Source organism: Culex quinquefasciatus, chromosome 3 (assembly GCF_015732765.1).
Source record: "Culex quinquefasciatus strain JHB chromosome 3, VPISU_Cqui_1.0_pri_paternal, whole genome shotgun sequence".
Classification (NCBI taxonomy): Eukaryota; Metazoa; Arthropoda; class Insecta; order Diptera; family Culicidae; genus Culex; species Culex quinquefasciatus.
This window is the reverse complement of record NC_051863.1, coordinates 162,096,776-162,113,380: the sequence shown is the minus strand read 5'-3', so window position 1 is coordinate 162,113,380 and position 16,605 is coordinate 162,096,776. Positions and strand designations below refer to the sequence as shown.

The window sequence follows — 16,605 nt, the reverse complement described above, 5'->3', positions numbered from 1 at the left end:
CCAAGATGGAAACCCTGATACGACCGAAAGTAAATCTTTTCTTTGTACAATTTGTCATGAAATTACAGCAACACATTGCCCGGATACAAGTTTGAGCGTTAAACAATGCAAAACTTAGATTATTTATTTGATAAGCTGTTTATTACCCAATAGGTTCCGAAAATTATTTTTTCAATCCTCTGCCACATCACGCTATTACATTTTAAAACATTTTAAAATCAATCACACTGTAGAGAACAGTTTTCTAAACAAGTTCCATAAAAAAAAGTATCAATTTTGGTTCAATATAAGCAGAGATATGTCCAATTTCTTGAAATAAATAGTGCCGTTCTCGAAAATTTCTTAATTTTATTAACTTTCACATGATGAACAATTTGGTGTCTTCAGCAAAGTTGTAGGTATTGTTGAGGACTATCGAGTAAAAATAGGTACACGGAAAAAAATTGTTGATGTTTTTCGGTGAGAAATGAAACAAAATTCTTCTTCGTTACGTTTCGGCCTACTTCTTGGTTTCGGCCATCTTCAGACACAAAAACTTTTCCAGGCCAGGCTACTCCTGCTGGAGTGTCTGGATCGTGTCAGCTAACTCACCGAAAAACACCAACTAAAGCCAAAAAACAAAAGACAAAATGCGTAACTTAATTTTCGAAAGCTCCCTACTCCGTCTCACTAATACAACTGCTCTACAGCTGTAAACATAAACAAAGTAGAAAGCTATTTTCAACTCAAGTGTGACTTAATTTTAGCTGATGAAGTGAATTGTTTTAAAACATTTTGGATGTGTTGATGTTAATGTTTTCGCTGAAAAATTATGTGCTTCTCTTTTTTTTCTTCGTAGACTAAAGACTAAAGAAATGTGCGGCCAAAAGAGCCCTTTTGCTATTTTCCACGTGATGAAAAGTTGTGTCAAAAATGGGTGGATTTTTGTGAACCGAATGGAAGTTCTAAGATTATTTATCTTTTAAACGTAGTGATAATATCGGAGTAAGATTATTCAACATTATTTGGCAGGTGCCATTCATAGTTATTGTTGCTAACATTTCAAAAACGTCATAATCATAGGTTTTGCGTGAGACATATTGATATGTCTACACAGAAAAAATATGTGAATTTACTCGACACAGAAAAAAATAATAACATGTAAACTAAGTTGATGTAAATTTTAAATTCTATGTAATCGGTTGAATCACACGTAAAATCATGTTTTTACGTATAATTTGTTGCAAATTAACATCAAAATGCATTTAAATTTAAATGTTTAATGACGTGCAAAAGTTTTACATCATATATGATGTGACATTCGGAAATGTTTTTTTGTGAGTACGACGAATTATGCCAATCTCGACCTCAACCCTCTTCTTAAGATATGTTGACTTCGAATACCTGAAAAGCTCGACGCCATCGTTTTTTTTCTAACAAAATAAATTATAGATCGATCACAATACTTGCCACTTCTTGGTATAATTTTGCGAACAGTAAATTGGTTCCGCTTTGACGGTTCTGAATTGAGGCCGCTTTGCGTACCACTATTCTGCACCCAGGTTAAAACAAGAAACGTTCGTGAAATTTTTCGATCTCTTCGAAAAAAAAATTAAAACAGTTAAACATTCAATATTACGCCCTTTTCAAATGTAGTCTTAATTTGAAAAATCTGAAAATATTTTTTTCGAAAAGATCAAAAAATTTCACGAATGTTTCATGTTTTTATATTGAAAATCGGACCATTCGTTGGTGAGATATCTACATTAGAAAATAGTGGGTTTTTTGGGTGAGACTTAGAAAACTACAACACACATTTTACAACATTAGTTTTTGACCTGTAGGCCTCCATAGCGGCACTTTTTGGTTTCAATTTTGTCATATTTGGAATCCTCGGAAAATTTCACGTTAGTTAGAAGTATTGGAGTTGTAAATTTGTTTGGAAAAAATTGCCATTTCGAATGAATAAAAATATTTTTTAACAATTTGTTAGATTAGGGGTGGAACAGGTTTTCGCCTACTTGATACAGCATTTGACGCATTGATCACAGGGTAAATAAAATCAATTTCATTTTTCAAAAATGTTTTATTTAATTATTTTTTAAATCAAATTTACCACTCCAATACTTCTAACTAACGTGAAATTTTCCGAGGATTCCGAATATGACAAAATTGAGACCAAAAAGTGCCGCTATGGAGGCATACAGGGCAAAAACTAACGTTGTAAAATGTGTGTTGTAGAAAATCGAAAAACTATGAAAAAAACTGCGATTGGCCAAAAAGTTAATACCGTAGGCCTATGAGGTTTTAAAAAATTCATTTTTTAACAGTAATTTGCAAAAGCTATGAGAAAAGTCAAACCGATCCTGGATGTCTATGGCCTATTTTGAAGTGCTTCAAAAGACTTTTCAAATGCATCTACGAGAGTTGGAATTGATGAAGTTTTACGGAAATACGAGCAATTTCAAGATTTTTTAGGTTTTTTGGACCGCAAACTTCGAAACCCGTTTTACCCCACTTCCCTTTGTCGTTGAGGGCTCATATTTGGCATGAGTTCATCTCATGTATAGACAAACAAACGCTGAAAGTTTCATCCAAATCGGAGCACCTCGATACGACCTGTTACACATTAAAAAGCATAAGCATAAGCATAGGTGCCCACCCGCAGTTGCTACTCCGTTATTGACCAGGACCTCCAGAAGTTACATCCACGAGCCGTGGAAGATGAGTGGGTGCTATCTTTCCTCGCTTCGCAACTTCTCAAAGGCCCCTATCATGCTGATCAATACCGGCGCCGGCCACGACCAGTGGTAGGGTCACGGGGAAGTGGATGGGAATGTTAGTCCGATACTTGAGTGATAGAGACCGCCCAATCGACTGCTTCTCCGACAAAGTATCACATGAGTTTTGAGGGGGTTAGTAGATGGGTATGAGGTCAGGATTCACGAGTGGCAGTGATGTGACCATGAGCATTTTGTTTATCGGTTGAAATTTTAAATCTTAGGCAGCCGGCTGCGGAAAGATAAATAATTGATTATTTAATAAGTTTGTTTTAATCGAACGCGTGCCAACCGAGCGGTAGTGCTATGGGCTGGACTTATCAGTATATTTTTACTGTTGGTACAATTAAGATAACGCGAGCAAATGTCAAAAATAGTAGATGAGTTAATACTAAAGCTGCCAGTTGGAATAAATTATTACGATTAACGAATATAAACGAAAAGAAAACAGGACACCACGTAACCGATTGTAATGAAATTAAAACAATACCTTAAACGAACTTAACCGGCGGCGTGCCTTCCTATCAACGATGATAAAAGAAGGACTTATAAATTTCAAATATAAAAAGACTCCAAAAAAATACGTTGCATAGTAACCGCGAAGTCCCGCTACTCACAATCGAATCCGAAAGATAGCTATCTAGAATTTTAAATATAGTATTAATTCGACCGCGATCCTCCAGAAATTCTTCGTCGGCGTGCCTTCCGATCAACGGTGATGTAAGAAGGGCTTTATTCATTAAAATGATTTTATATCATAAGCCTTAAAACATATTCGTCGGCGTGCCTTCCGATCATCGATGATATAGAAAGGACTTAATCCAGCAATACGACTTGCTTGTCTCGAAAAAAAAAGAATTCGGATCGTTTCTATCGAAAACTATGCAAAGAGGACAAAAATAAACTCATTGGCCAACGAACGCGCAAACTAAAAATAAAGAAAAAAGAAGAAGACCAATCACCCCATGCACACAAACAACGACACAAAAGAGATGAAAACAACACTAATCAGAAGAAATCCAATCACCCCATGTACACAAATAGCGACACAAAAGAGATGGAAAATAACACGAAAAAACAGGACTGCGCGTCCACACAGGCACCGCACTACTCCTCGATACGACCTGTTACACATTGTCGAAAAACTCGCTCTTAACCCTCTACTGTCCAAATTTTTTTTTTCGATTTTTTTTATTTTTCCCGTGTTCAGTCATTTTGAGCAACTTTTGTTTTACGAAAAACTTCACTTCTCTTGTTTTATGTTTTTCTTGTTTTATTTTTAGTATTTTAATTTTCATTTATCTTATTTAGTTTATGTTTGTTTTTGGTAGTATTTTGCCTATTCTAACACCTCCTATCATTACATTTTGCCTATCTAATTTTTTCATGTTTTTACAGTCACTTTTTCAATTTTTTACTTGTTTTTCACATTTTCTGCTATAGAATGGCACCATTATCATTTATATTGTAAACAAATGCGTAGAGGCATAGTCTGGGACATTACAAAAATTACTGCATACTTATTTTTACTTAAAATATAGGAAATGTTAGCAAAAATCACAGCCAAAGTTGACCCCCAAAAAAAAACATTTTTAAAAACATTGGCAAAGTCACATAAAACAAGTAAAACTTCCAACCATAATTTTTCCTAAAATTTTAAGAGTTTTTCTTTCCAATGCATTTTAAAGTTCAAAAATTGGTTGAAAAATGGATTTTTGGCAATTTTTCAGATCGAAGCCCGTCTAAAGGCGGGGTTAGGTTGTAGAGGGTTAAGCCACTGTATCTCAGCAACCAGAGGTCCAATCTTCAATGTCTTTTAGACAATTTTATGGCAAACTGAACTTTTCAAAAAAAATATTTTCAGCAATGGTCACTTAGGGTTACTATTTTTAAAAATCGAAACACTGCAAATATTTCGCTAAAATCAAACTTTCGGTGGCTATATCTTGAAAACAGATCCCTTTATCAAAAAATATTCAGAGTACTTTTCGATTGCAAATTCAATTTTACATTAAAAAAAATATGTCAAATTTTATTTTGTATGAAATTTAGATGTTTTTTTCAAAAATCACTTTTTTCGAAAAATCATAACTCGACGTATTTTGGGAAATTGAGTTTTTGTAATAAAAAGCGTGAGTGAAACAAAAGTGATATCGATTAAATCAATGTATTGAATAATGCTTATTTAAAACCAAGTGCTTCAGCAAAAGACCGATCGGCTGTTCAATGCAGAAGTACGCGGCGATCCCAACCAAGTAGGAACTACCCAGTAGCGGCAAAACTAAAACTAAAAGCGACAGTTTCATCTCCAGCATTGGCGGTAGCCAGTTCGACATGAGCCGATAAACGGGGATATGCACTAAGTGCAAGCTGTAGGTCAGCTTGCCCAGGCTGGTCAACGCCTTGGAAGCCAAGAATCTGCGTACGACACCTACAACAAATATTGTTTCAAGTTGTTAGTTTTGTAAAGTGGAGAAAACATTGGAGTTACCTTGTGGTTTCTGGAAGCAATCGACAAAGGTCACACTTGCAACAATGACCGCGGCGTTCCGGTACAGAGCGGAGTGAATCAAGGTCAACCAGGAAGAACGCGGTATCTCGAATTGGTAGAAGATAAATGTCGGAACGAACGCTAGAAGCAGCATTGGAATTCGGGCCATTTTGAGAACGTTGAACAGCTTGAAAGAAGGGCTTAGTTATTGTCTAATACAAATTTACACAGAACACAACTAACCAAAGATTCTTCAAAGTTTAATTTGCTGTGCTTATGTTGGTGGTACAGATAACCGACGACCACTCCAGCCAAATAGCAATTGAAGTTGGAGTAGCCTGGTACATAAATGTGGGTAAACCACGGGTGATACATAAACTGAAACTGAAAAGTACTGAAAAATAATTGTGTTCAATAGATAATGTTATTCCAATAATCAGCTAAAACTATTACGTTACCTTAGCGTTAGTGGCGCTGACGATTCTAGTCCATGCAAGTGTATATTCCCGGTAGGAATTGCCACTGCAACAACTACGCTAGTCCATAGTACAGTACTGGCATGTTTCGGATACTTGCAACAGGTTGCCAACAACAGCAAAGCTACTAGAAATAACTGTAGATCAGCTGCCAAATACCAGCATTGATAATTGCACCGTTCACCACTAAATGCTGGAAGATTATTCAGAAACAGTACATTGGTCCACCACATCTTGCGGCATCGAGCCTGTTCTTGGGTGATCATTTTGTACCCAACGGGACCCATTTGGATTCCCGGAAGGTCAGGAGCTACAGTTGACAACAATACGAAAAAGTAGTAGAGCGGTGCAATACGGATCAAACGGCTTTTGATTTTGTCCCAGAAGTAATGAATATCAAGCTGAGACCCATCCATGGCATCTTGAAAGACATTTGTGGCTAACAAAAGCCCACTAATGGCGAAGAATATTTGAACGGTAACAACTACGCCTGCAGTTATGTCAATGGTAAATGGATTCTTCATGACCTGCAACGTAACAGCTGATTCGCAATTGGTTTGTGTCCTAAGAATATATTGTACTCACACTTTCGAAAAAATCGGGATTACTCACAGGCAAAATCGCTCCGCCAAGCATACTGTGCATGAACATAACCCATAGGTTCATGAAAACTCGAAGTCCATCTAGATATCCAAAGTCTCGGTAAAGTTCACTTTTGGACTGTTGCGTGAGGCGATCCCAGTTGCGTCTCACCGAGAATGATGATACAATTATATGGTCTAGAATGGAATTACTAAGAACGATTCGATGGTGGCCTCCTGCAAAAGTTCTTACCTTTGATCCGATCTGAACCAAGCCACTCAAGCACGTTGGAACCAACCATGGGAATGAAAATTATCAACATGATTGCATAGAAAGTACTCATTAACCATTGTGGAGTTCTTCTTGTACTTTCCAGCTCGTCTTTCGAAGTGCAGTACTCAATCTCCGAGTAGGCATGACGATCGAGGGTGTAATTCCGTTCCAGACGGTTATTTACACAAACGTTGATCATCTCGTCGTACCGAGCATTAAAAGGATCCAGATAGTGATCCCAGAAATCAGACGGAAAGATATACTAAAAGAAAATTGATCATAATAAAGTTCTTGTATCGCATTTTGAATTAAAACTCACCGTGAAATTGATTGAAAATTTAGGCTCAAACAAACGCTGGCGATCTTCCAAACTGACATCCTTTAGTTCTCGTTGACATTCCTCAACACAAACGCCCCAATCCAGCAGATTGCGCCTAAAATCGCTGATGATTCGTGGCGAGTCCTGTAACGGATACAAATCCAACATTTTTCTTAAATTTAAATGCAAAACTACTCACAAACGGATCACGATCCTCTTCGAACACAACCTTAACAAAGCAGTACACTCCGGCGGCGGTGTGGTCGTTCCCCTGGCGGCACCGGTCATAGTCATCGTATCGGTACAACGGAGGAATTATTTCGGAACTCAGGCTCAAAGTGACCAGTCCCGCTAGAACAATCAGAACCGAACTTGGCGCCATGCTTTTGCGTTGTCAACTGTTCCTGTGCGCAGTTGCACCATCACTGACTGTCGCACTTTCATTGAAGAGTGCATTCTGCACAGATGTCCTTCAAAACGAGGGAGGCTTGAAACTGGTCCAGCCAGAATTGTGACCTTAACGGTACTTTCAATTTGGATTTAACTGATGAGTGCAAAACATAATTTAATTGGTTGCATCTTAATAAAATTGATTACATTATATACGAGACTGTAAGCCTTGAAGTATTCTCAATATTAAATTTAAACAACAACACTCCCCTCCCACTCACAGCAAGGACCCACCAACACGATCTCGTCGCGGCGCAGCTCGAACGACTCGATCATCCGGGGCGGCGGCCGGCCCTCCACCGGCAGCATCGTGTTCACCAAGACCCGCGAGTCGACGCAGCTGAACGAACTGCTCAACAACGCGCTGGCCTGGGACTTTGAGATCTTCCGGCTGGAGGAGCTCACCGAGCGGCACCCGCTCGTCTGCCTTGGTAAGGACAGTTTTTTTTTTGTTTTTCAGGTAGAAACGTTAAATAATGCCACTCTTCCATCAGGTTTGGAGCTTTTCAGACGGTTCGACGTGTACAACACGTTCTGCTGTGACGAGAACACGTTCGAACGGTGGCTGCACAAAATGGAGGAACATTACTGCTCGAAGAACACATATCACAACAGCACGCACGCCGCGGACGTGATGCAAGTGAGTAGGGCTGCACAGCAACGGTCACAAAATTCAACGTGGAGTTTGCTTAACGAAATTTGCAAGTTCAAGTCCTGCTTTCGTTATGCAATCAAGTCCAGTTTTTACTGTTCCAGTTATCTGAGCGTATTCAACACCCCCACCCCTTGCGCTTTGGTTGGCATTTTCGGGCAAAATTTATTTGCTCAAACTTTCATTTCGTTGCAAAGTAAGAGACCCTACCTCTTTTGGTGGTTATTCCAAGTCTTGGTGCAAGCAATCTTCCAAGAACTTTTGGTGCTCGCTCTGCAGAAAAAAAAGGGTCTTTGAAATAGTATGTGTGCGGTTGTAACCAGCCGCACTGTGTTTGGACAAAGTGGATGAAATGAGCAGAGGAATTTAAATCCCTTTTCTGTCTCACCCCGAAACCAGCAGTTCGTGAATTCCTTATGGAACAAAGTTGGCCTTTAACGGATTGGCTTTTTTCTCAAACTCGTTTTTTTTTTTTTTTTTTTTGAGTAATTCTCTAGAATCTTGAACTTTTTTTCGTTAATTTTTAATTTGTATTTTTTTTATTTGGATTAAACTTTGCCTAAACATTCTTTATGTCGAATAAGCAATTATGCATTGTTGGTTTTTCCTTACTATGCTCCATACAACTTTGCAGGATTGATGGTGGTTTGGGCAAAATTGTAGATTATTATTAGACTATTAAAAAAATTTGATTCCCACAATAAGTTACTATTTTAATTTACTAATTTGTTGATGTTTCAAGGGACTAAACAAAACTTTTAAAATTTGAAATTCGTGAAATTTGAAGTTTTCCGTGAAATCTCGTGAAATTTATCAATTTTCTCAAATCAATTCTTTGAAATAACATTATAATAAATATTCGCAATTCGCAATTCGCAATTTTCAGTGTAAGAACGGGCCTTGACCGATCTTATGCACCAGGTTCCCGACGAACACGCACTGCCCTTACACCTACATCTCACCCTTGCTCTGAGTCAGTACGAGCAGCACGCTAGAACACGCTTTGAGTGTTCGTGCCAGGCATGCACACCTTCTTTTCCGGTTACGCATTTTAACTCGGCCGGGGGTGGTACATTACGTAGGGTTTGATGTAAGTATAAGCGCCTAACTATTTAAAGTGTGCCTAACAACTTTCATTAAAGCAAAAACTGTTTTATTTTTAGTTTGAATTCAAAAACTAATTGTTATTTACTGTGTATTGTTTTCTCCTGAAATCTTCCCTATTGTTGAGTCGTGTTTATCTGTTGCTATTTCTTTTGTCGCGGTGTTTTGTTACAATATTTTGGTCCTAAGCATTTTATAAAAGTTTTTCAAAAGTACAATAGTAATATTTGCGTTAATCCTTTAATCATTTCATAAATTGAGTCAGGGCTCGAACCTCACTTGCTTAAGAAAAGGTGAAGTTTCAAAACAATGGACAGTGAAAGAAATATACTATGTAAAGAATCAATAGTAAAAGAAAGATAGTAATTTATGAAGAAGATAAAGAAATTAACAATAGTTAATGAAAAGAGATAACAAACAAGCTTAGATTATTGTTATGATGGGCAATTTACAGGAAGATGAGAAATTATTGAAATAGATAAATAAAGAAAAGGCACATGATAAACAAAATTGACATCGCTGCCAAATTAAGGGAAAGCAGACAGTTTGTTGCAGCAGCATCAATTAGTAAAATAGAGTGGAAAAGCGTTGAGAAATAAGAGAATCAAATAAGTAAAATCGAAATCAAATGGAGGATAGTAAACAGAAGCTGCGTTAGAGAATCAGTGAAACAAAATTAACAGAATATAGATGATAGATAAAAACGGAAAGAAGAGAAACCCCGTTGTGTGATGTTTCAGGTACATCCACAGCAGTTGACTCAACATACTGCGAATCAAAACAATACCGTCTACAATCACAAATTACTTCCCTTTCCCACATTGTCGCGCCCCTTTCTTCTAGCCGTCTCGACTCTGACCCTCGCTGGTCAAAGGTTTACGATCCGTTTCCACAGGCCACCAGCTAGGTCATCATGAAAACCAAGCCAACGTGGAGGTAAGAAAATAGGACACTTGCAAGGAACCAGAGCTATACTGTCCTGATCAAGAAAGATCTAACAGGACTACGGACGTAGTCAGTGACGCTCCTTCCAGGATGTTCCTCGCCTGAGCGTCAACTGAAGGGATATCATCAGAATCATTCGCACTTGGCCTGCAAATAACATTATAATAAATATTTCATCCTTATTAAATAAATTTTATTATTAGGTATTAAATAGAAAAGCGTGTTATGAAACATTTGAAGTATTGTTGGCATAACATACAATAACAATAAAATTTCACCACATTTACTGAGAAGTGAATGCTGCTGAAATCAGTAAAAACATATTCGGAATCATCAACTTATCACAAACATGACAAACATTATCAATAATTTGATTGCAGTTATTCTCTTACCAAAAAGTTTTAATGTTTACTGATATTGACTTTTTCAGCCAAAACTTGTGTTAAAGTTGACTGAGCAAGTAAATTGTGGTAGGGGGAGAGGGGGTATGCACCCCCTAAGCGAAAACTGTGATTTCTCAACCAATATAGCATTACTGTGGAAGAATTTCGTTCGATGTTCTAAAACAACTATTATTCTTCGTCATCCATGTGAAAAAAGTCTTTAAAAATCTCAAAATTGTTCGAAAATATCAAATTTCTAAAAATATTCTTGATTCATTTCAAACAACCATGCGGGGCAATATGCACCGCAACATTGGGGCAAAATGCACTACAACAACGGGGCAAAATGCACCGGGTAAAAGCAGTTTCCACTAGTTACCACTAGATGACACCGTTGTTTTTACAAAGAAGCTTCACAGCGGTGCATTTTGCCCCGACCACGCTTTTTGTAGAAAATTTTATTTAAAAATACATGTTTTGATATTTATGGACTCATCTATCTCCAGAACAATGAAGATTATGGCAAAAACTATATGCCTCAACACTTGAAATAACAATAAATTATTTTTATATTGTCCTAACATCAAAATGAAAGTTCAATGAAAGTTAGATGAAAACACAACATTTTAAAGTTTTGCAAAGAACTTAACCTGTTTTTATACCACGATGCTCAAATTTTTCCAGCTTGGTTTAGCAATGTTAAGCTTCCAATTTTTATTATATTTTCCCGGAAAATTATTCCAAATACCGAGAAAAGCAGGAGGTGCATTTTGCCCCGGGGGTGCATATTACCCCCTCTCCCCCTAAATTAAATTGCTATTTAGAGTTTCAATAACAGTTAAAATTTTAATAAAAAGTCAGATTCCAACTTGGTTTATTCAAGATTAAATTAAAAGTATTATCGATTTTTGCAATTACATTATAAGAATTTAACAGTTTTTTCTGAGTCCTGTTTAATTTTCTCGATATTTGATTATTATAGTTGATAGTTCCCGTGGAATTAAAAAAATGCCACCTATTTTTTATGTAAATCTTATTTTGATTTTTAATATAGTTTTTGAAAAGTGAGATGGAAATCATTTTGGCTGGACAAAACGAAAACTTTTCTACTATTTAATCAGTCGAATATTAAAAAAAATAGTTCAATAAATGGGAATGCACATATGCCCTTTATTTCGTTTCCAAATATATATAGATCAAATTCATAAACTACGTGGAAACATTTTCGGAAATTAGGAAAAGTTTTTTTTTTCGCGTTGAAATAAAGTGAAGATATTTTTTAGTTTACTGGAAAATAGTATAAACTAAAGCATAACAAGTAGTTTCTGTAACTTTAACATAAGATTTTCAGAGTTATTTTAACGGGTTTCAGGTTACGCGAAATTTTTTGCAATTTTTAGGCGTGAAAAATCACTAAGCCTAAAAATAATGCATGATGGTACAAAATTAAAAAAAATGAAAAAAAAGATTTTTCTAAAAACTTTACAATTTTGTCAAGCAATTTTTTTTAATAAAAGTATCTTAGTGGCTAAATCAAATTTGCAATTAGTACTTTACCGTATTTTTGACAAAAATGCACAATTTTGGAGTTATAGGCACCTTTAAATTAAAATTTTTGCTTGTTTTTTAATGTTTCTTTAATGTTTTATTAAGGAAATCCGTCCCTGGAATAAATAAATTTTTGAAGGGTTGAAAAGATTTCCTGCAATTTTCTTTCAGAGATCAAGTATCACATAATTAGACTGTTTCAAGTGAAGTTTTCTCTGAGTTCTATTTTCAATGCTAACAAATGAAACAATAAAGACATTTCTGATATTTTCAAAATATATAATATTCAAATTTTTAAATTTATTCTTAAATTTGAAATTAAAAAAATTATACATTTATAAACCTTTTTAAAAATTATGCTAGTTTAAAAAAATTGATCAAAAATATGAAATGAGGAAAGTTATCATTAGACCAATTTAAAAATTATGCTTGATTAAAAAAATAAACTATTTTTATAAAAGACAAAAAGAATATTTTAAAAAAAGTTTAATTTCAAACATTGTAAATCGAACCAAAAGTTTCCGAGACATCAGTCAGTTGCAGATAACTTGTTAATTAGGTGACATTTAGGAAAAAAAACTCATTTCCTTCGATTCGAATTCTTTGTGAGGCCGTTTCTCTGAACCTAGTTGTACGCATTCCATAGCCTGAGAAATTTTCTCAGAATTCCGAAAATATTTTTTGAAATAACAAGCCATCGTCTCTAAATTTGGACAAAAAAGGTTAGTTGTTTTGAAATCATTAAAAATCATCAAAAATGTATGATTTGACGAATACAAACATTTCAACACAAAAAACGCTAAAATTTTAGTTTTCGTCAAATCATACATTTTGCGGTACTGTACAACGGAATTTTACAAAAAAATCAAAAAAATTTGATTGATTATAACAACAAGAAATTATGATTTTAAATAACCAGAATAGCAGAAAATAGTTAGCAACGCTAAACTGAACCGAACATTCTCGTTTTCCGGATATCCGGATATTTTTTCTGGGGTTTATAAAGACTGATAGAATTATTCGGATGATTATCCGGATAGTGCTACTTTTACGAATATCATGAATTAACTATTTTAAATATTCGTACATTATTAAGGCTTGATGTTTCTATTTATTAAAACTGATACAAAAACCGCAACCCTAATTTCCATTATAATTTTGAAGTTTTTTGGAAATAGTTTTTTTTTTGCATTTCCTTTGTGAAACTACTTACTTTTCCTGTCATTCTCGAATGACGAAACAGCCTATTTTTCTCTACCAAAAATAACAGAATCGAATAGCAACCCTTTTCAACCCAAATGCTGAAAAGATCTACTTTTCAGCACTTGTTTAAATAAAAAAATGTTGAAAAGTACAACTTTTCCTACTTTTCAACATTTTTTTATTTAAACGATTCATTGACTCAATGCATGGACATTTGTCCTATAATTCTGATCAAATGGTGTTTATCGGAATTGCAGAAAATGTTGCATGGAACTCGTTGCAGAACTTGATTTTTTCATCACTCGTCGTATTTTTCCAACTCGGTGAACCTCGTTTGATAAATTTACGACTCGTGCTGAAAAAATTTTTTTTTTGCAACTTGTTGCATAAAATACTATTTTGCCCCTGATTTTTCGGGGCATTTTTGACAATAATTTTTATATTCTATTTGTACCAAACCTTAAAAAATCTGTTTTTTTTTCATGCACTAGATTGTTTTTTTTTCAAAATACCTAACATTGCTGAAGACAGCAAATCGATCAGAAAAAAAATCGGGGCTTTTTTTATCAGAAAGACTTTCCATACAAAAGTGGTACGGAAATCTGAGTATTTTCGTCAGATTTTCAACTTAATAAAACATTTGTAAAATTTTACGATCGTTTCGAAGATATATTGAAAAAAATTGATATTTCAACAGTTCGATAATCTGTTTGTGAAGATTTTTTTTCATTTTTTTTTTTTCATTATCTTACAAAATTACAAAAAAAGGATTGGTGATACTCTCATTAACGGCCATTGACGTAAAATTTAGTACCGTATACTAGGGTCAATCGGGATACATGAGGCGAATTGGGACAGCAATTTTATCCATGTTGAAGCACAATATTTTGATTTTTCTGGTTGGTTTTGGTTAAAACAGACTCAGGTCAACAAAATGTGTACATCCATTTCCAAATTTAAAAGCTTCAAGTGCTCTAAAAACTTCTGTCCCTATTCAGACTGAAGTCCCGATTCACCCCAGATTACGGTATTAATCAACTAACTTTTGAACATTTGAAAACACAATTTGTTTTTGGTTTTGGTTTTTTATATGCATGAAAACTATGAAAAATCTATCAAAATCCGAGTAACTATATGGACTACATAAATTTCAAATAACACATCAAATACTTTATAAATCATTTACCCTCTCCACAAGCAACAGAAAACCATAATTTGCTCGGGTTTAATTTGTTCTGTCCCAAAACAACCTTCCGAGAGTTCCATGTGTGTGTGTGCTCGTCCCTCGAGCCCCTCTTCAAAGACTCTAAGAGAGAAAGCTCCTGCGGCCAAATCAATCTCAGTTTCTTGGCCTCCCCTTTCGAGGAGCAAGTTTTAAGTGGGGGACAGGACAGATCCCCGGTCCCAATTTCGATTACAGACCTAATCCTCCGGAGAGAAGGTATACTAAAGGTTTTTTTGGGGGGGGAATAGAAGGCAAATTGAGTTGTTCTGTACACAGCGCGCGCCCGGTGTGTGGTTCAGTCGTGGGTTCAGTAGACCCATAAAAAGCTGGAGGACTTTTGAAGGATCGTCCAATCTAATTTGATGGCTTTGTGACGAGCTGACTTTATGATTTCGTGAGAAGGGGGGGGGGGGGGGGGGGGGCGTTCCACTTTCATTCAACATGTGGTTGTTTGGGGACCACCTGTTGTGTGCAGAATTAGGAAAAGATTTTCGTTACCAACTCAATTTGGGAATGGTTGAGCGAAATCAACCGGAATGCTAATGGTGTACCAAAACGGATCTTGTTACGAATTACACGCTGCGAGCGTATAATTATTTGTGCAAATAGTTTTGATGTATGGACATTAATAGGTAGATTTTATGTTCCCTTGTAATTTTGTGGTCAGTTGCATAGAAATCTGCTCGGATCCAATCATAGAGTTTGGAAAAAAAATATTTTATTAATTGAATTAAGAGATAAATAAATGAAAGCTGTCAGAAATTAGAAGGTTAGCATCGCCCCTTTTGCTGTAATTTAACTCGATCCAAAAACGTTTTGTCCGCAGGCCACGGCGTGCTACCTGCAGCAGCTGTCCAACCGCGAGCTGAAGGTGATGGACCGGATGGACGAGGCGACGGCACTGATCGCGGCCGCAACCCATGACATTGAGCACCCGGGCCGCTCGTCCGCCTTCCTGTGCAACTCGGACGACCGGCTCGCCCTGCTGTACAACGACATCTGCGTGCTGGAGTCGCACCACGCGGCCACCACCTTCCAGCTGACCCTGGGTAAGTCCTGCCTCCTTCTGAATCACAAGTGGGATTTAATTATGGTCTCTTTCCAGGCGACGACAAGATAAACATCTTCAAGCACCTCGACCGGGAGTCGTACAAGCTGGCCCGGTCCGTCATCATCGACATGATCCTGGCCACGGAGATGACGCGCCACTTTGAGCACCTGGCCAAGTTTGTGAGCGTGTTCGGCACGGACGTGGACGCCGGCAAGGAGACGACCCACGACAACGAGGACAACCAGATCCTGGTGCGGCGGATGCTGATCAAGTGCGCCGACGTGAGCAACCCAACGCGGCCCCTCAAGTTCTGCGTCGAGTGGGCCCGCCGGATAGCGGAGGAGTACTTCACGCAGACGGACGAGGAAAAGCGGAAGAATCTCCCGATCGTGATGCCGATGTTCGACCGGACCACGTGCAGCATCAGCAAGAGCCAGATCGGCTTCATCGAGTACATCATCCACGACATGATGGACGCGTGGAACAGTGAGATGATCCTTGCAAAACCTTACCCGCCAAAAACTAAACGCAAAACTTCTCCTTTCCCCCCCACCATTTTTTTCCGACAGGTTTCATCGAAATGCCCGAAATCATCCGGTACATGGAGCACAACTACTCCAAGTGGAAGCTGTTTGAGGAGCAGGGCATCAACACGCTCAACGACATCAAGCGGAAGCAGTTTACGCTCAACTCGAGCGAGGCGGCCGGTACGACCTCGTCCGTGGAGGAGCTCTAGAGTGTGGTGCGTGCGTCTTGTAGTAGGTCCGAACGTCCGAACGTTACGTGTAACCCCTTCCCAGTTTTAGCCATCCACGGCAGCTTTATTCGCAAAACGGTCGCGATTTAGAGTCATGATTGCTGTGTGAAGAAAAAAGAATAAGAGATTTGTGTTTTTTGAACGGCGTGCGTGTTTGTGGGGTAAATTGATTGCTGAAAATATTGTTTCTTTTTTATATCTGAGAAAGTGTTTTTTATATTTTTGTTCGTTCTTTTTTCTGTAAAATATGTGTTTATAAAATAAATAGATAATTAATTTTGAAACTTGATTTAATTTCACAAAATTTGACTTTTTTATGTGGAGTTTGGGTACAAGGATTTTCAAGTTCTTCCTAGTTAATTCATCCATACCTTTATCTAACAGAAA

General features: G+C 37.0%; 1 protein-coding gene across 15 annotated transcripts in view; it reads left to right on the top strand.

The window, feature by feature from the left end:
- The window catches only part of LOC6037257 (high affinity cAMP-specific and IBMX-insensitive 3',5'-cyclic phosphodiesterase 8), a 368,336-nt gene extending 351,938 nt beyond the window's left edge, over positions 1-16,398 (top strand). For all 15 annotated transcript variants that reach the window (XM_038265561.1, XM_038265562.1, XM_038265559.1 and 12 more), the window contains 5 exons: positions 7,574-7,781; positions 7,845-7,990; positions 15,237-15,459; positions 15,516-15,947; positions 16,031-16,398. In XM_038265561.1, coding sequence (XP_038121489.1) covers positions 7,574-7,781; positions 7,845-7,990; positions 15,237-15,459; positions 15,516-15,947; positions 16,031-16,197 — 1,176 coding nt within the window. In that variant the 3' untranslated portion in view covers positions 16,198-16,398. The remainder of the gene's footprint in view (positions 1-7,573; positions 7,782-7,844; positions 7,991-15,236; positions 15,460-15,515; positions 15,948-16,030) is intronic.
- The last annotated feature ends 207 nt before the right edge of the window (positions 16,399-16,605 follow it).